Genomic DNA, 19,772 nt, shown 5'->3' with positions numbered 1-19,772 from the left:
CTACCTGATGATGAGTTTATAATGAAACTAAAAGCTTTGTGGTGGTGGTGGTGGACAGCGGAGGAGGGACTCTCTTCTTATAAGCTCGGCCTATCGATGGCTAAAGACCAAAAAGAAAACTAACAGGAGACTCACAGAGCTGTCAATCAAGAAAAGACGGTAAATATGCCAATCATCTCTGGGTAACAGAGATGTGCACTGACATTATTGCAAGCAGCGGCTTTAATAAAGGATCGACTGTCTATAAAGCGGTGGATGAAATGCAGGTGTGAGAGGATGACATTCATCGTGTGGAGCGCCGTTTTAAAATGGGACCAGTTTCCCTTCTCGTACGATGACTCATGGAGTTTGGAAATATGAGTTTTTCTTTTGTATATGTTAAAATGTTGCATGAATCATCGTTTTAATCCTGATGACACCAATGTGTGTGTTATATATAAATATTGAGTGTGTGTGTGTGTGTGTGTGTGTGTGTGTGTGTGTGTGTGTGTGTGTGTGTGTGTGTGTGTGTGTGTGTGTGTTTCTATGTGTGCATGTGAGTGTTGTGTCAACTCAACACAGCACCTCTCCAACTCCTCAGGGGGTTTGACTTTGGCTGCTCCTAATTTCAGACATCAGCTGTCTCTCTCACACACACACACACACACACACACACACACACACACACACACACACACACACACACACACACACACACACACACACACACACACACACACACAGTCATGTTTCCACCTAACCGTTGTGAGAACCTTAAACCAGATCTTCACCCTAAAATGTAATAAATTATTTTTTTGGAGATTCACGTAAACAGCTCGATGTCGCTACAACATAAGTAACACACACAAATTACGTGTCACTGTCACAGGTGTGTTTGGATATTTAGATTATGCAGCGTCATAGACAGATGAAAATATGTGTGTGTGTGTGTGTGTGTGTGTGTGTGTGTGTGTGTGTGTGTGTGTGTGTGTGTGTGTGTGTGTGTGTGTGTGTGTGTGTGTGTGTGTTTTCTTTCTTACGTTCCTCTTCTTTGATTATAAATCGTGACTTTTAGGATCAGCTGTAAATAAGGCAGCCACCATGCAACACATACACACACACTCACATACGCACGCACATTTACGCACAAACGCACACACACACACACACACACACACACACACACACACACACACACACACACACACACACACACACACTTCTTGCACGCAGAGGCGCAGATGGCTTGCTCTCAGCCTGAGGCTGCCATTAGCAACATGAACAGTTTGGTTGACCGTTGTTGCTCTGAAAACACACACACACACACACACACACACACACACACACACACACACACACACACACACACACACACACACACACACACACACACACGTGCAGAGACAGGAGGAACGACCACAACGAAGACAATAAGTGGAAACATAGAGTTTCCCGTATACTCCCGTTTAAGGATGCCATTGTGATGTCATATATCGTGTGTGTGTGTGTGTGTGTGTGTGTGTGTGTGTGTGTGTGTGTGTGTGTGTGTGTGTGTGTGTGTGTGTTACATTTCGCCGGCCCAACGGCTGATTTTCGATGCCGAAAGATTCCCGAGAGCCACACGACTAATTCATCGACTTCTCTGCAGCATCAGAACATGACAGCACGTTCAGCTCTCAGCTTTAGTCCATCATCCGCATGTGGAAAAAAAAAAAAAAAAAAAAAAAAAAGACTAGCAAACATCGTTTTTATATAATATATTTCTCCTTCTTGTATCATTTTACGTTATTTTTGTTGTTTTTCCTTGCAGCTTTCATCTCCTTATTGATTCTGCAGACATTCGATATTTTCCGCACCGCCTACCATCTTGATGCCCCCCCTCTCCTCCTTCCTTTATTTTTTAAAAAAAAATTTTCGGGTGAATCATCTTTCAAATCCCGGCAGAGTGCTTTTTACCCTAAACACACACAGGCAGATGCTGGAAGCTCTAATTTATGATTGCGCACAGGAATAAATCAAACACAATCTCTGTGTTGAGACTTCAGGCCCCGCGTGCAGTTCTCCTGTCGTCCTCTAGGCGACAGCGTGAGCCCTGTGTCTATTTTTAGCTCGGCCTCAGCTGGAGGACGAGATATTTATAGCTGGAGATCTGTGCACTGTTACACCGCTGAGGTTCAGCCACACACACACACACACACACACACACACACACACACACACACACACACACACACACACACACACACACACAGGAGGCATCTACATGCACACTGACAGCACACACACACACACACACACACACACACACACACACACACACACACACACACACACACACACACACACACGGTCATTTAGAGGCTATCAGGCGCCTGAAGGAGTTTTCCTGCAACACACAGAAAAAAAAAAGAGGCACGCAGACGTAAGCATGAATCACACGCATGTTCAACGCCACGTTTAAAACCACACGTGAACAAACGCAGGCCATTCTCGAGTATAAGATATTCCTACATACGTACGTCCATTTTTTTTTTTTCTGTTACGCACAAAACAAAACAAATAAATAAATAACTAACACCCGAGCATCTGATCTTTTACTCTCGATGTGAGTTTGTTCACTAAGTGCCGCTTCACAGTCCAGCGCCCGCTGCAGCCGGCTAACGCTCCCCGCGGACACGCTCGCATTCCTCGGGAAGCTCCGGCCTCAAACACATCCGACGACAAAAGTACAAAAAAAAGCAAAAAATATACAAAAGACATTCGATGAACCGAAGTGAACTCCGGTGCTGCGATTTCAAACCACAAAAGCAATAAAAAAAAAAAAAAAAATAAAACCTCTTAGTGACGTTTCTGCTGAAAAAGGCAAGTAAACAAATCAATCAATATCCTATTAAAGACTTCTGGAAAAATCCAGCAACATTTTGTCACGGTTGTGTTTCAATATGAGGAGCAGTGTGTAAATCTCTCTTTCCAACAAAGCAGCTAAAATTGTAGTTTTAATCATCTAACATGCAATCCTTTCAAATATATATATATATTTTTTTTGCACTCGGGTGCACTCATTTCCATAAACAAATCCGCACCAGGATGCAGAATCTGTGGACGGCGTTGGTTTTGTGCGGGTAACAAGTCGGTTTACGGAGGTCAAAGAGGTCATAGAGGTCAAAGAGGTCAAAGAGGTCATCTGTTGTTTCAAACCCTGTTTGCTCATCAGACTGAAAAACAAGGACCGGAGCAGGGAAGAGGAAGTCTTACCCTGCATTACAATATCCATACGGCCGTATCATTTATAGTGTAGTAGTAATAATGCAGTATGTTAAATGTAGTATGTTAAATGCAGTATGTTAAATGCAGTATGTTAAATGTAGTTAAATGTAGTGTTAAATGTAGTATGTTAAACATAGTATGTTAAATGTAGTATGTTAAATGCAGTATGTTAAATGTAGTATGTTAAACATAGTAAGTTAAATGCAGTGTTAAATGTATGTTAAATGTAGTATGTTAAATGTAGTATGTTAAATGCAGTATGTTAAATGCAGTATGTTAAATGTAGTATGTTAAATGTAGTATGTTAAATGCAGTATGTTAAATGCAGTATGTTAAATGTAGTATGTTAAATGCAGTATGTTAAATGTAGTATGTTAAATGTAGTATGTTAAATGTAGTATGTTAAATGTAGTATGTTAAATGCAGTATGTTAAATGCAGTATGTTAAATGTAGTATGTTAAATGTAGTATGTTAAATGTAGTATGTTAAATGCAGTATGTTAAATGTAGTATGTTAAATGTAGTATGTTAAATGTTAAATGCAGTATGTTAAATGTAGTATGTTAAAATGCAGTATGTTAAATGTAGTATGTTAAATGCAGTATGTTAAATGTAGTATGTTAAATGCAGTATGTTAAATGCAGTATGTTAAATGTAGTATGCCAAAAAAAGTACCAGGATGTCCGATTACTACTTTCTGACGACCCACAATCCCCTGCGGCGCCGAGACAGTAGGTGGTGCTGATGCTGACAAAAGAAGATGACAAAACACTTTGATTAAAATGCATTTAAAAAAAAAAAAAAAAAATGCTTTAACCTTCTTCGAGGTCAATACAGTCTAAAATAGTCTGGAAAACTTCTTCCAGTCTGCTGCAGTGCAGAATCCGTCTTTTCTTTCCCCTCCTCGTTTGGGTGTTGGGAGTCATTAATATTTGTCATCTTGTGCTTTCCTCTCCTTCAAGCGCGGATCAATAATGGGAGTTCTTCTGTCTCACTTCATCCATTTAGCGTCTCCTCACCTGCCTCTTTATCAGCAACGTAAACAAAGACTCAGCCGAGGAAACGGCTTAAAGCGACGCTAATGACGGACACGCGAGACATTAAGAGGACACGTGCGTCCTGGATGTCCGCCGTCAGTCTGGCGACAGTAGAGAGACAGCGGAGGTGTCGACCCGGCAGACAGCGTGACGGGCGGGAGGAAAACAGGAAGTGGTTGCGGTGCCTCGCCAAACAAAATACACATTTTGCTGGGAACAGATAAAAAAAATAATAATAAAAAAATAATTAAAAAAATGCTGTCAACACTTTTATTTCTCTGAGAAATATTTGCTGCTTTTCCATTCACGCAGCAGGTGAACGGAGCACTGAAGGCACCGCTGAACTCGCCCTCAAAAACAGACACGCAGCTTAGACAGCCTGGAAATGTGTGTGTGTGTGTGTGTGTGTGTGTGTGTGTGTGTGTGTGTGTGTGTGTGTCCTCTCCCTGCAGCTTTCCATTGTGTTTATTGTACACCCCGCTGAGCTGAAAAGGTGCACGAAGATGAAAGAGGTACCTGTGAGCGGTTAAAAAACTCACACCTGCTGCAGTGGAGGGAAAAAAAACAACAAATACATTTAAAAAAAAAATGTTTGTATCTGTTTTATTCAAAAATAAGAAAAAAGGGAGCAGATCGGTTGTGACGTCAGACAGCTGAGTCAATCTCCGCAACGAGGCAACAAAAAGCCGACAAAACAGGAAGAGTGTGTGTGGGTGGGGGGGGGAGGTGAGGGGGGGGCTACACGTAAACACCACCTTCTCAATGAACTTGCAAGAAGATGTAGTGACAGCTGTTGTGCAAACGTGGCGGGGCGACCCGGCCCGTTCACGCTGCCGAGTCAGAAACCTGCGACGAGGCCGTTGGGTTCCCGAGCCTCGCGGTGGTGGTCGGCGCTGAAGGAGTAAGACGATATCGTCGTCAACATCGGGGTCGTCAGACTTTGGGGTTAAAGAAAAGATGACGGTTTGACCTCCAGAGCATCTTGAGGGGAAAATTAAAAACAAGTTCGATGGGCGGGATCTTAACCAAGAGTTGCGCAATGGAATGAGTTTTAATCGGACATTATGATGGAAAAGCGGTCGTTTTTTTTTTTTTTAAATATGAAGGATATATATTAACGTTATTTCAAAAATATTTAGCATATAGTCGATAGAGTGAAACACAGACGGCGATAAGATTTTATTTCTTTTTTTTTGAGGGGGGGGTCTGTACTCGTGTGAAATGACACAAGGACACATAACAGGTTTCAATTTAGTTATTTTTATTGAAGCCGCACGAACGAGCGTGAATACGCGAGTTCGACATCGTTAAACTTTGTCAACACTTTCAAAAGACTTCATCAAAATAAGTTAAAAACAACAATTGGGACCGAACGCAAATCCCCCCAAAAAACTATAAATTATAAAACAAGAACTACTGCTGCTACACTGTAAAAAAAAAAAAAATCAGGTCGTCAGCGTGTTGGCGTGACGGGAGGTTAATTATAAAAGAAAAGAAAAGAAAAAAAAACAAATAAACAATATTAACAGAATGTACAGAGTTTGGCTTGACTGTTCTCTCAGGGGTTTGTCAGGATCAATACTGACAAAAGGTAATGATGGCGGTCTAACACACACACACACACACACACACACACACACACACACACACACACACACACACACACACACACACACACACACACACACACACACACACACACACTTTTTCAAGTGAAACACAGGCTCTCTCCTCAGCAACAACCAACTGAAGTCTCCAGGTCCCTCTAGTGGTGGAGATGTGAACAACAGCCTCCGCTGGTAATAAATGCAGACACGCTTATAAGGACAGTTTATGGCTCTTAACATTTTTCTGATCAAATACTGGAAGTTTGACTGTTTATCCAATTTTCCTGCAGTCACAGTATCTACATTTTTGGCCAAGTTTTTCTAAGGGGAGCAAGAAATACTTAAAAAAAAAATAGATTAATAAAATCTGCAACTTGCAGCTGTCATGGGGAATTACAAAAAAAAAAATATAAAAAAATATACAGTTGAATAGATCTCAGAATGGGAAGTTTGATGGCGTTGCAGTCGCTGTTCGTGAACACATTTAAACGGCTGAATTGTTCCTTTCACCTCGACGCGGCCGTTGAGGAGGTGAAAGCAGGTGAAATGTTCTCGGGTTGAGGGATTTCTGTGTTCCTCGTCTATCCTCGAGGACATTTGGTATTTCTGACGTGGAAGTACCATCACACACACTCTCTCTCTGTGTGTGTGTGTGTGTGTGTGTGTGTGTGTGTGTGTGTGTGTGTGTGTGTGTGTGTGTGTGTCTCCTGCTGCTCTGCTCCATCCTGACATTCAGACTGATGGCAGCAGCTGAGCTCCAGCTGAGCAGCTGAGTCTCAGCCTCCCTTCACGTCGTCCACAGCAGCTGATGCAGCGCGATCGGACACGGAAGAAAAAAAGAAATAAAAATGCTCGAGACGAGCTGGTGGAACAGGAAGTCTGGTCGTCGACGGGAGGCGTAAAATTGTGTGAACGTACGAGTCTGGTCGCGCTCCACGGAGGATTAATTCCAGTCGTGTCATCCTCGGGTTTAATTTTTGAAACTACTGGAGAAGCTTTAAACCAATCAGCAGTGACCGTTTCTGTTCAGTCTTCTGAGCGAAGACTGAAGCAGCAGATGGGCGGAGCCAAAGCTAGCGCAGGCGGCCCTGTAAACGTAAATATCAACGAGTAAACCGAGTGATCAAAATTAGACGGCCGGTCAGGCGACTGCCTCGACTTCCTGTATCCATTTCAAATTAGAAGCCCTCATTTCAAAATAAAAGCCCTAAAGCATTCCATACAAAGTGCAGCCAGGTTTTCACCTTGTTTTTTTTCACTGCAGCTTTAAAATATGTATGTTGTTATATTTTAAAACTCACGATGGATTTGTGGGTTGATAAAGATGAATTGTGTGAATGACCTGTTAAACTGGGACATATTTCTTGCCGTAAGGATTACTATCCAAAAAAAATGTATGTTTGCAGAATCAGGGAATTATAATTTTTGGGACTGTTTGAATAAATAAATTCAAACTTCCAGGACAATCACGAGCAAGTTTAAAACGCTGCCGCGGCTAAATGTTTTCACGGTCCGGCCGACTTGAAGAAAATGCCACGGAGAGACATGACCTGCATTGACTGAGCTGTCGCCATGGCAACAAGCATCATCAGGTGCTTCGGAATGCAGAAGTAGGTCGCTTCCGAAAAACCTGCCTGTACTATTTCAAAATCTTTGATTTAAATACGTTTCCGGGGGGATAAACAAAATTAAAAAAAACAAACCACAATCGTATTACAAATACGGAGAGATAATATAAGAAGGGACGAGTTGAGCTGATTTAAATTAAGTGCAGAGAGGAGAAAATAACGGGAGAAGAACCGCAAGATTCAAACTAACAAGATAACTAGTGTCTCCTTCCAACTCCTTTACGACTTTGGCGAGTGCCTTCGTCTTCTCCTTACATCCCCTCATCCTCCTCTTCCTCGGCCCCGGAGACATTTTACATTTACATCACATTACACAGTCTGAGATGATGAGAGCGCTGTGTAGCTGTCAGTCTCAATACAGTGCTGCTCCTGCCTCCAGGTGAGGAGGAGGACACACACACACACACACACACACACACACACACACACACACACACACACACACACACACACACACACACACACACACACACACACACACACCATTTTCTCTGTTTCCAAGTGTTGCAGTTACAAAAAGACCCTCTAACGATAGAACATGCAGTCTATTGTTTTGTTTTTTTTCCAATTCGAGTGTTCGTCTTTGCCGCTGAGAATCATGGGAAATCAGTGAAGGGTACGCCCCCTCATCCCTCCACCCGCCCCTCCTCCCCTCACACACCGCCTCCACCTCCAATGAGTCTCTGAAACAATTCCTTCCTCGTCTCCGGAGCTTTTTTTAACAATAGTAATAACAAGTTTTTCAGTGCAACTTTAAGCTCGTCCTTCAGCGTCGGTCCTTCCCGAGAGTCCACGAGCAAGACGCCAACTAATAATCCTTCATTTTGGTTTTTTTTATCCAGTGTGTCCTGGTATTTTATCCTTCGTACAAGTCAACGATTGTGTGGATCAAAGATGATCCACCAAAACTTGCACTTTCTGATTGTTTGATAGATTTACTGTCCATACCAAAAAAAAAGAAAACCGTAGGAACGTAAATATGTCTTGTATTGCACACATTCCCCTCATTTAAACCAGCAGCTTTCAACCAGTAATGATTAGTTGATGGACAGAAAATTAATTTTGACGATCAATTCATCATCGAGTCAAAATTCTTTGATTGCAGCTTCTTAAAAACGGGAATATCTTCCAGTTCCTTCAGTCCTTCATGATAATAATAAAGTGAATATCTTTACCCTCAATAACAAAAATGCACATTAGTCGCAGATCTACCATCTATTCATTATTTATGTTTAGCTAAAGCTAAGGATTCATCTCCACTCATGTCACAGCTTATTAAAGTATGTTTTTGTTGCAAAATGCAGGATTAGATTGTTGTTGTTGTTTTTAAATGTTGGAGCAGAAACAGCCTGAGAAGTCTTTACTTGTAAAAGCTGATGATGTTGAAACTTTTTTTTTTTAGATTTTTTTTTTAGTTTTTTTTAAAACAGGTAGTTTGTGTATGAAGAGAAGTTCAAAAATTCCAGTTGTAAAATTGGATGCAGCAGTTAACTACCAGAATTTAGCATCTTTAGTGGACACACGGTGGCCATCGCATAATTATAGATGAAGAAACTGCTCTGGTGTCTCTTTAAAAACACTGATTTGTAGATATATGCTACTGTAGAAGTTGGGCTTCATGAGAACAACAAAAAAAAAAAAAACGAGCATTTCGAAATGCAGTTTTTGGAAAAAAATCCTCGTCACCCGGCAAATCATGCTGATGTATGTGTTGTTGTTGTTTTTTTTGGGCTACTTCCCTCCTAGCAGCGTGGGTGGTAGCTGCCGGGCGGACCCATCCCCAAAGGCATAATTGCGAGGTAGTTGGAGGGCACGTAGCCCCTCTGCCCCCCCCGCGCCTCCACCAGGCTCCAGTCACGATTCCCTCGTTTGTCGTGGGGCTCCAGGACACGAATTGGCTCCCCGGCCCGAATAGAAACTTCGTGGTTGCCCTTTGCTGTAAAGTCATAGGCGGCCAAAACCTGGAAAAATTAAAACGCTGGATGAAATACAAAAAGTACAAGTCTGCTCGGCTGCTTACGTTTTTTTTTTCATTCCTTGAATGTAAACGGGTATGTTAGCATTGTAGCTTGACAACTTGGTCCTTTAAAGTATCAAATGGAACTTTAAAGTTTTGAACTTCATCTGATGATGTGCTTTATATGCGATTTTACATTAATTCGATTAATACTTATATCAGCAGTAATAATTCAGGATATGATGTCAAGATCATAATTATTTTATCAATATCAGCCGGCCCAGCTGGTGTGCCAACAAGCAAACGTTTCACATTCCAGTGTGACAAGCTGACGTTAATTAAATGTTAATGTGCATCAAGCTGACAAAAAGTCAGAAAGAAAGGAATATTTTCGCAAAGTTGAATTGTAATCCATTCGTTAATAATAGAGATAATGTAAGGTATGAATACTTATTAATATGATACAGGCATGTCCCCTACATTTTTATAACTGCTATTAAAAAGCAAAACGGCCTTAATTCACGTTCACGACTTCGAAAAATGAAAAAAAAAAAAAAAGTCTGCACGCAGGTACAAATGTAGACACACAGACTCACACAGCCACAAATCATTGTAATATTCTCTGAAAAGGTTAAGCCCACTAGTTATGTCTTGACAAATCCCATCTCATCACCCCCCCCCCCCCCCCCCACACAGTCACAGAATGAAGGCTTCCTAATGAGCCTTGTGTTGGTATGACAGAGTGGCCCAGCAGTGCTAATAGCCGAGTTTAGCCGGCTGCTCTGTGTCATTAACAAACCCTTCACCTCGGCTCACCTCTCCGCTCCGACGTCAGCGCTGCCCTAACGGCCTACACCAATTAGCATTTAATTAGCATTTTGCCAGGCGGACACGGAGGAGGAGGAGGAGGAGGAGGAGGAGGAGGAGGAGGAGGAACAAAAAATAAATAAACGTAAAAGTGAAGAGAGTGTGGCCGTCGGCTGAGGAGTGATTCATGTCGGGGAGGCCGAGGAGAGCATTTTCGCTGCGGCTAAGTTCCTGATGGAAATGAGGAAAGAAAAGAAAAGAAAAAGTCCAAGACGAGCGCAGCGTGGCGAATCAGCACCTCTTTGTGTCAGCATATTGTCATGACAACCGTGGTGCTGAAACAGTTAAAAGGAGACCTGACAGGAAATGATGAATACTTGGCTGGGATGTCTAAAAGCTGTAAAGGCCCCCTGCTTTTCTTTTCTAGGAGTTTTGACAGAAATAGGACGGAAATCTAAATGTGCTTCGTCCAACATAAGCGAGAGGATGAAAGTCGGCTGGAGAGCGAGGGCGCTCTTCACAGCCCACCTGTGAAACATCGAGGTTTAACCTGTTCCCGAGCGAGCCGACGGTACAACCACGTCTATCAAAAATGATTTGTCCTTAAATATCCCATTTCTTACACATCGCTTTCATCATTTTCTTAAGGTTACACAGTTGGTGGTGTTGTGGGTTTTTTTTTTACAGCAATATGCTGCTGAAAAGAAACACTCTGCTGCAGGAAGTTTTCTTGTTTTAACACAAAACCTTTCACATCAAGATATTTTTCATTTTATAAACGACGTCACAGATCGCAGAGAAAGTTGCTATGAAGCTTAAATGTTGCTGCTCCACCTTCATGTCTTTTAAGGACAGCCATACATCTCCTCTATTTCTCCCACGAAAGAACAGCATCTGTTTTTCTTCTTTCTTTTGTTGTTGTGTGGAATACCTCCATTTTGTGCAGTGGAGAACATGTGATTTAGTGTGAATGAAAGAACCCAAAGACGTGAACATTTGTGTGTTATCTGCCGTAATGTGGCCGGGGCCTGAGGGAGGTACATTGTTGTGTACGGGAGCAGACTCAGGGTCATGTGGGATGGACACGAGGAGGAGGAGGGGGAGGAAGAGGAGGAGAAAACGATGTGTATAAGGTCAGTGGAGCAATCACTCATTTTAAAAGGCAAGGCCCTGTGAAGGCATATCTCTCACACACACACACACACACACACACACACACACACACACACACACACACACACACACACACACACACACACACACACACACACACATCTCCATCTTTCATGCACAAATACTCACATAAACCATCACAAATTTACAAGCTGCGACACTCCTCTCCCACTCGCATGTTGCAAATGTAAATCAATGTAGCCACGCACGCACGCGCGCGCACACACACACACACACACACACACACACACACACACACACACACACACACACACACACACACACACACACACACACACACACACACTTTATCGCAGCCTGCAGCTCTGCATCGCATAAATTAACTCACGACCCCTCACAGTAACCCACTCATAAGGTTAAGCAGCTATTCATGGACTTTCCCATATAAAAAAAAACACAAAAAAAACGCATGCACACACACAAACACATCTTTCTCTTTGTGAGGACACTCATTGATATAATTCATTGCATAATCTGACATAGCTATAACCTTAACTAGCACAACTTAGTACCAAACCTCAACTCTAGCTCTACCTGACTCTAACCTGTCCAGTCCTCACAGTTCAGAAGGTTCTTAAGGTACAATACTATTGATAGTCCTCACAAAGATAGAAGAACAAGTAACCCCCCCACACACACACACACACACACACACACACACACACACACACACACACACACACAGAGTCAGGCATGTGACAGGCTGACGCTTCCGTCACTGAATCCTGTCACATCGATCAGTCAATTCTTTGGACATGGCAAGTCTGTAGTGTTTAATTAAGGAAATTAAACACACACACACACACACACAGAGAGAGAACACTTGGTACACCTGACATTACAATCAAATAAACCACCAAGATAAACAAGTAAACAAACAAATCGCACGTAAAACCAGGAGGCGAAGAGCCGAAGCAACACGCGTCGAACAAAATGAGACATCCTCGTTTCACTCAGCCAAGTCGTGACGTACTTCACATTTCGAAGTTCATTCTGGAAATGATTCGACCGACTGATGTTGTCACACAAACTTTGAGGTGCTTTTAAAGGAAAACAATTAATCCACTTTCTTGTGGAGTAAAGTGAGATTTAAAAAAAACATGTCTAAAAAAAAAATCAAATATAAATGATATTGTATCCTGAGTTAGGTATCATAATATTATTGTATTATGTTGACTCCCACCCCCGCCCCAAAAAAAAATCAACCATACATTCATTCACAATTACCAATTATTAATTCATTTAGTTATAAATACCCCCAACATGCTGTATTTTTCTACTTTTATCAAGTATAATTTTTCTAACGTTTATTATCTGGATTACCTGGAAACAAGGCTGGCTCATGACTTTGAGCGGCTGGCTCTCCGGGGTGTAGGAGTGTCGTCTGATTCCGGTCACGCCGTCTGGCAGGGTCAGGTGTGGCGAGGGGGGCGGGGCCTCCGTCGGCTGGTGGTAGCGAATGAGCTTCGAGGAAGGAGCGTAGCCTCTTCTGCCTGCGACAAGTTTTTACTGTTTTACGAGCCAATTCCATTTTCACTGTGTGCACTAAATATAAAACACTGGTTGGTTGGTACACTGATCAAATACTGCTCAGTAGTTGGTTCATTGTAATAACATCGATTGGCCGAAAGATGGCAGCGATGAGCTGCATTTAGGACGAGCTGCACTGGAACCGCAGTATTTTGTATTCGGAGATCAACTCCATTGCTTTGGTTTTCCTCCCTAAACTTCGAGCTTCCAGACATCTATTTGTACCTCATACATACTTTAGCTCTAAATCATACACAGCAGGAATTCTTCCTTCTTTTTAGCCATTTTCCCAGATATACTGCTCTTCCTCTAAACTTAAGACATCAGAATAACCTCTGTGCTCATCTGTGAGCCGGCTGAATTATGTGCTGCGTGGTTTAATTTGTCGTTTTGTTAATTAACATGGTAAAAGATGGTGTTTTAGTAAATTAAGCTTTTTCCACCTCCCGCATCAACCAGCCATCTCCGTTTGTCTCCGCGGGTGTCGGCCTCGCTGATGACGGCCACCAGCTCCCCCTTCGCCAGGTTCAGGTCCAGGTCCCGGCTGCCCACCACGGCGCCCATCACCTGGTAGATCTTTCCAGAACCGTGCTTGTCCATCAGCTGCTTCAGGCGGCGCTGAGACGACGGGCTCAGAGGCTGACGGAGGAACAAAAATCACAAGGAACGGGGAAACATAAGGTTAAATACAATAAGCTGGGAAGTCATTAAGAAAGTTGCAGAAGCACATTCTGTATCTCGTCACTGATGACGGATTTGTAATGACACAACGAGTCGGCAAATTCCTCAGTGATCACTGTAACCTCAAACAACACGTCAGTGGAGGATTTATGAAAGTTGCCTGGCGAGTTTGAATGTCAACGTGACCCACTTTAAAGGCACACGACATGCGGTAAAACAGGAAATACGAGCAGCAGTGACACATGTCAAAAGGATTTTTTTTCTTTTTTTTTTTAAATACCAAATCGTAAACACAAACACTCATCACTGCTCACACACTCCAGACGCAACAACAAACAAATGGAAAACACCTGGAGCTGTATTATATTTTTGCATATTGTCAAGTTACATTAGGAAAGTAAAACCAGAAGAAAATGAGTCTTTGAGGTATTTTTATAACAATGATTAAGTCCAAAGTGTCACTAGTAATTTCTGGCTTTTTGTCTATTAAATATTCCAATTTAAAGCGTACATGAAGTGATGTGAGCTGGGTAATAAAATCTGCGTCTATTTTTAGACTGCTGTTATGGAGGACGTGTTTCTACTTTGACATTTTTCCTCTTCACTGCTTGGAACAACTGCGTGTTGGAGAACTCGTGTAAACGTATTTTTTTTCTGGACGTGTCAATGACGAATAGCTCAAATTTGCTCTGCGCTCTAATCTGAGGCAGAAAAGAAATGTGACTGAGCTTATTTTTCTGACTGTCGTGTTAGTGTGTTTGTGAATTTACGGTCTGTTGAACAGCATGTTATCATTTTAGAAACCTTGTATTTGTAGTTAACCTGAGTTTTACAAAAAATTTGAACTAAATTATTGAAACAAAACACACAAGTTCTTCCCAGTGTTCCTGGACAACAACCCAGAAAAACCACAAAGTAAAAAAACAACACTCTCTCAAGTCCAACCTGGACGACCGGTGCGTTGAGTGTGTCCTCCACACTTTGACATAAAGTCTGCAGCCTCCTGGCACCTTCCAGCACGGCAGACTCCGCCCACTCCCAGAATGCACCGGGGTGGAAAGAGCTGTGAGGGAGCTGGAAGGAGACGGATGAAGAGAAAGGTAACAAGACACATTTATCACAACCTGCTATGGAAACTCATCTTCTGCTTGGGCTTATTGTGAGGTCGTACCTGTTGTGCGAAGCTCTGAAACAGCTGCTCCATGTCGGAGGAGAGGTCTTTATGCAGACAGCTGAACGTCCCCAACATGCTCCAGATCATCTGCAGAGCCAGACCGTTGAACTGAGGGAGCTCGTTCAGGAGCAACGTGTTGATCGTCCTGACAAGAGAGGAGGCGAGATGTTCTCAATTCAAAATGGAGGCCGAGCTCAGTCAATCTAAACTGCTCGGTAAAACTAGTAAATGATCTAATCTTGCCCGCTGGATTAAAGTAAAAACCCAAATCTTGAAACTACAACAAAACTTCTTGCCTGGCAATAACTCTGCCGTTTTAAATATCGGTAGAAATTCTAGTTACATAAATAACACAAAGATGCCGCAATACAACAAAGCTAAAAAAAAGAAAAAAAGAAGCGGTTTCTGGTGATCATCTCAATATCAACAGTTTGTTCTTAGCAGCCTGAATTTAGTGTTCACCACCACCAGAAGTTGTTTTTCTTCATGTCAGAACCACTAATTTAGATGTATTTACTGTATGTGACAACATTTCTACCTTGTTTCCCCAATATTGGAACTGCCTTTTGTCATGTCTCTTATGTCCCAGTTGAATTTATGGAGTATTAGATTTGGATTCAGTGTTTTGTCGAGTCCATACTCTTAAAATCTCAAACAAGCAGCCCTTTAATTATTACCCCAGCCTTTCCAACCCATCCAATGACAGTCCTGCCTGTAGTTTTAAATCTCTCTGTACCTGTAGGTGCTCACCACCGCCTGCTCCTCGTAGCTCAGGTTGGATTTGGCTTCCAGCAGTTCGTAGTCGAGCAGCTTGTCCAGTCTCTTTCTGATCAGGTTCCTCGGGCCCACCAGGAGGTCGCGGAGGGCACACAGCGGCTTGTGGATCAGCGTCCTCATCCTCTTCTCCTGGATGGAGGAAGGAAGAGGATCACGTGATCATGGAAGCCCAGCATTACAAAACCGATGTGTTTAACGTATTCATCATTTCTGACAGGTGGGGGTTTTATTGTTGACATTGTTTTTGGTTGTAATGATTTTTGAGAGCATTTGTGGATTGCACATAATGATGACTCACAAATGTAGGAAGGATCCACTGTCTGAGAGCAGTAGTGATCTCCTTGTAGCAGATAGGCGCCTTCTCTCCATCCATATCCAAGTCAAACTCCTCCGTCTTGCAGGCCAGGAACCCCTACAGACCAACGACAAAGAGCCGAGTATCACACGGTCAAAACGTGAGCAGGCTGCGACGGTTCATTTTGATCAACGACCGAGAAAGAAAGAAAAAGAAGGAAAATGTAAAAAAAAAAAAAAAAAGTGGGAAAAGAAGGAGAAAACCAGCTTGGAGAATAATTTTAGGGCAGAAAGTTACATGGAAATTCATGTGTTTAACTTCAGGGACTAAAAGGAGCTCCTGAGTTTACACAGTGTGACTCATAAACATATGACATGTTCAGAAATAAATATCCAGTTATGTTCCACTTCTCCACCAGCGACTGGAAAGACATCAGTCATAGACGGGAGGAATGAATCAGATGTGCTGTTCATCCGTCATTTAAGACATTTAAGTATACGACTGCGGATCTGGCAAATTGTTGGTTGTACTTACAGTGAATATTAAGGATTAAATGAGTGGAAAATGCTGACACGTATAGGTACATGAAGAAAATGAACTCCAGACACGACCACATGTCTCGCAGATTGGATGTTTTTTTTTATTTAGTGTATGTGGCAAATTAAACACTGTTAGGTTTCAATATTCTGTTCGCAACAGACGTTACTTGAAAAAGAAAAACACGTTACATTCATGTTTCTCAGGCCATCTGGGGTTTTACGCATTAAACACGGGCAAATAATTCCTCACAGAGATGTTTATTATGCCAAAGATTCAAACCAGGAATTGCGCAAAGCCTCGAATTCCCATCTTTAGGCGTCTGGAGCCAAAACGTTACGATTCTTCTTCTTATCAAAAACAAAAAGGTCAAAGCTGCCGTTTCATTTAACACTCGACAGGTCTAACGCTCTCTTTTCCTCTTTAATTTAGTTATATTTAATAGAAATAACAGTGTTAGGTTTAAACTCGCAAACAGCAAATCATTACCGGTAAATAAACCCGGGATGTTTTGCAGCGTACCTGTAGGTGGTGCAGGTATGTCTCCACGTTCTCCAGAAGCTCCAGGATCCCGTTCTCCAGGACGTAAAAGAAACCTTCCAGGGCGTCAAACTCCTCGTCCACCAGCTGTGACACCCCGCAAAAATGTTTAAGTACAAACAAATGGCTTTAAATATGTAAAATGAATGCAAAGTCAGATTGTTTTATATCTCGACTACACGCAAATCAGGCCTAAATATGACTGAAGCAAAAGATGGAAGCTACGGGAGACGTGGAAGGACGGACTGGACGTCTTTGATCAGACCTGGAAGACCTCATCAGACTGTAGCCGTGCTTCGGTGTAGCAGAGTGAACAGATCACAACGCTGTCTCTCTCTCTCTGCTGGTTAATCATTGATTACTGAGGTGCAGCTGAAGGAGGTTTTATTTACAGAGGTTGCTTCACCCTGAAACGTCACTATAAATGTGTTGCTTGGTGTCTTGTGGAGCGTTAGGTCCACCTAACCCGGCCGGTCATCTCACAGGGTTACAGGACAGCGTCCTACCTTAGCTGCTATCCCGGTCTCGTGTTTGATCTGCTGGCTGAGCCTCGCCGTCTTCTTGGCGATGCTGTGGCTGTTCAGGCGGTTGATCTTGTCCTTGATGGTCAAGGTTTCCGTCTTCTTGTATTTGTCAGCTGTAACACAAGAAGATTTTATCGACTTTACAGCGGAGCTTCTTTTGTCACAGCTCCCCCCCCCTCTGATGTCGCCACCGCGAGTTAACGTCACGGCAGAAAACCCGTCTTACCGACTTCTCTGAAGCGCTTGTACTCGTTGATGCGACAGTTCAGAGCGATGGAGGTGTGAGCGGTCTGCTCCAGCAGCGGGTACGCCGGGTGAGTCGGCTCCGTGTGTTTCTGGATGGTCTGCAGGAGGAGCGGGTAGCGGGCGATCCGCTGCACCGGCATCACCAAGAAGAAACTCAGAGAGGTGGCGTTGACTTCAGGCCTGGAGGGAAGTGAAAGTAACATGTTGTTTCTGCAGTTTATCCAGTTCGCTTTCTGTTCCAATATGAAAGATGATAAATGAACCCACGCGGAGGCCTTGATGACTCTGACGATCTCGTTCCAGAGGGCCTCCTTCTGCTTGTAGCTGTTCTCCACCACCGTGACGTGATTGTAGTTGGCCAAGTATTCCTTGTAGGCGGCTTCGATGTCCGAGGACAGGCTGAGGAACGAATCACCTGTCAGAAGGAAAGAAATATCGATTTTACTTCTTTACATGCAGGAACAACATTAAATACCGACAAATAATCATACATTATAGATTAATTGTTATTGAGTGACCTGTTCTCTGCATCTATTTGAATTATTAATACGTGCGAGAAAGACAGCTCATGTGAAACACAATTTCGATGATGACTGTGATAGACTGTGTGTAGAAAACAGCCCTCTCTTTTGTCCATTTAATTGTGGGCATGGCCAACAAGCAAATTTAATCAACAGCCTTCCTGCGGAGAAACTATGAATGTTTGTCCTCAGAAGAGACACGTCTCGACATGTCCTGACGGAGGCAACCTGGGATTATGCATTTTATGTTTCTTATGCATTTTATCTGTTTTATCTCATTTCTTTTCTATATTTCTAAATGTTCCTTTATATCTGTTTCTATGTGAAACACTACATGTAATTATCTTGCTGTGAAGCACTTTGAGCTGCATTTCTTATATGAAAGGTGCTATACAAATAAAGTTTATTATTATTATTAAAAACATCCTTTATTTTCACCATCTTACAGGGAGAACAGTGGATGTTGTTTTTAAAAACATTTGAGAAGATTGCTCGTGAGGTGAACACATTATTTTACTCTAACTTTGTTGTAAATAATGTAACAATAAAAATAATCCCAAAATAATATTGTGGCCTCTCAAGTGGCTGTAACACATGCAAATACGGCAAAACAGTATAGCAGATATTTCTGGGTATAGAGCCTTAAGAATGAACTCTCCTACGTGGATCTTGCCTCGACTGAACTTCTCACCTGAACGTGAAAAGCCACAAATCCAACAAACAAAAGGTTGTTGAACGTGAATTGTTTCCTGTCAACGAGTGGGGATCGAGAAAAAAACCAAAACTGATCTGAAACCGACCTGTTGGAAACGTGAACAGACTCGTGTCATCAAATAGAGTTTTGGGGGATTAGACATTGAAGAAATAGGAAAGCGTCGACCCTTACACAGCGTCTCCAGGAAGTCCGGGTCTCCGGACTGAACCTGCTTCTGGTCCAACAGGCTGAGGAGACGGCTCGACACATCGATCACCTCCTCTATGTAGAGGAATATGCTGTCCAGGTTGGCTAGAGGAGGCTGTGGTGGGCATGGAGATGGAAAACAACAGACAAAAGCAAATTCATTTTTCTGTCCTGCAGGAATTTACTGTCCAAATGTAGACTGGATGGAGAATATGTGGGTCAGATATGGCACAATTATTAACCCTTATTAAAAAAGAATATGCAGTCTCTCGTGCAGTGGGTTCTTCTGTGACTGAGTACTGGTGAGAACAATTTTATCATATTCAACCGCCTTGCCTGAATATAATCAATCAATCAATCAATCCAGCCCTTTTATGTAGAGCCCTGTGGAGGTATAGTAGGTCATTTAAAATTAAACAAAATATAGTTGGTCAACTGGAAAGGTAACCAACAAAAAGCAACTTTGGAAATGCGTCCAAATACATAAAAACATGATAAAGCCTACATAACATTGCACATTTTTTCCATAGTCATCACTTAATGCCAAGTTTGAGGTTTATCGCAGTGCAT

General features: G+C 42.4%; 1 protein-coding gene across 2 annotated transcripts in view; it reads right to left on the bottom strand.

Annotated features, from left to right (window-relative positions):
* Window positions 1-8,182: 8,182 nt before the first annotated feature.
* arhgef37 (Rho guanine nucleotide exchange factor (GEF) 37) overlaps window positions 8,183-19,772 on the bottom strand; it is a 20,874-nt gene continuing 9,284 nt past the window's right edge. For both annotated transcript variants that reach the window (XM_069710097.1, XM_069710098.1), the window contains exons 7-18: window positions 19,188-19,317; window positions 18,048-18,195; window positions 17,761-17,960; window positions 17,517-17,647; window positions 16,993-17,097; window positions 15,937-16,050; window positions 15,598-15,767; window positions 14,859-15,006; window positions 14,633-14,761; window positions 13,450-13,645; window positions 12,800-12,969; window positions 8,183-9,479 (exon numbers count right to left, since the gene is read on the bottom strand). In XM_069710097.1, coding sequence (XP_069566198.1) covers window positions 9,261-9,479; window positions 12,800-12,969; window positions 13,450-13,645; window positions 14,633-14,761; window positions 14,859-15,006; window positions 15,598-15,767; window positions 15,937-16,050; window positions 16,993-17,097; window positions 17,517-17,647; window positions 17,761-17,960; window positions 18,048-18,195; window positions 19,188-19,317 — 1,860 coding nt within the window. In that variant the 3' untranslated portion in view covers window positions 8,183-9,260. The remainder of the gene's footprint in view (window positions 9,480-12,799; window positions 12,970-13,449; window positions 13,646-14,632; window positions 14,762-14,858; window positions 15,007-15,597; window positions 15,768-15,936; window positions 16,051-16,992; window positions 17,098-17,516; window positions 17,648-17,760; window positions 17,961-18,047; window positions 18,196-19,187; window positions 19,318-19,772) is intronic.

Source organism: Brachyistius frenatus, unplaced genomic scaffold, assembly GCF_029030835.1.
Source record: "Brachyistius frenatus isolate BFR_SWC_R1_liver_20210118 unplaced genomic scaffold, ASM2903083v1 Contig_89, whole genome shotgun sequence".
In the NCBI taxonomy this organism is placed as follows: Eukaryota; Metazoa; Chordata; class Actinopteri; family Embiotocidae; genus Brachyistius; species Brachyistius frenatus.
Note: the sequence above shows the minus strand (reverse complement) of the source record. Positions and strands in the feature narration are given on the sequence as shown.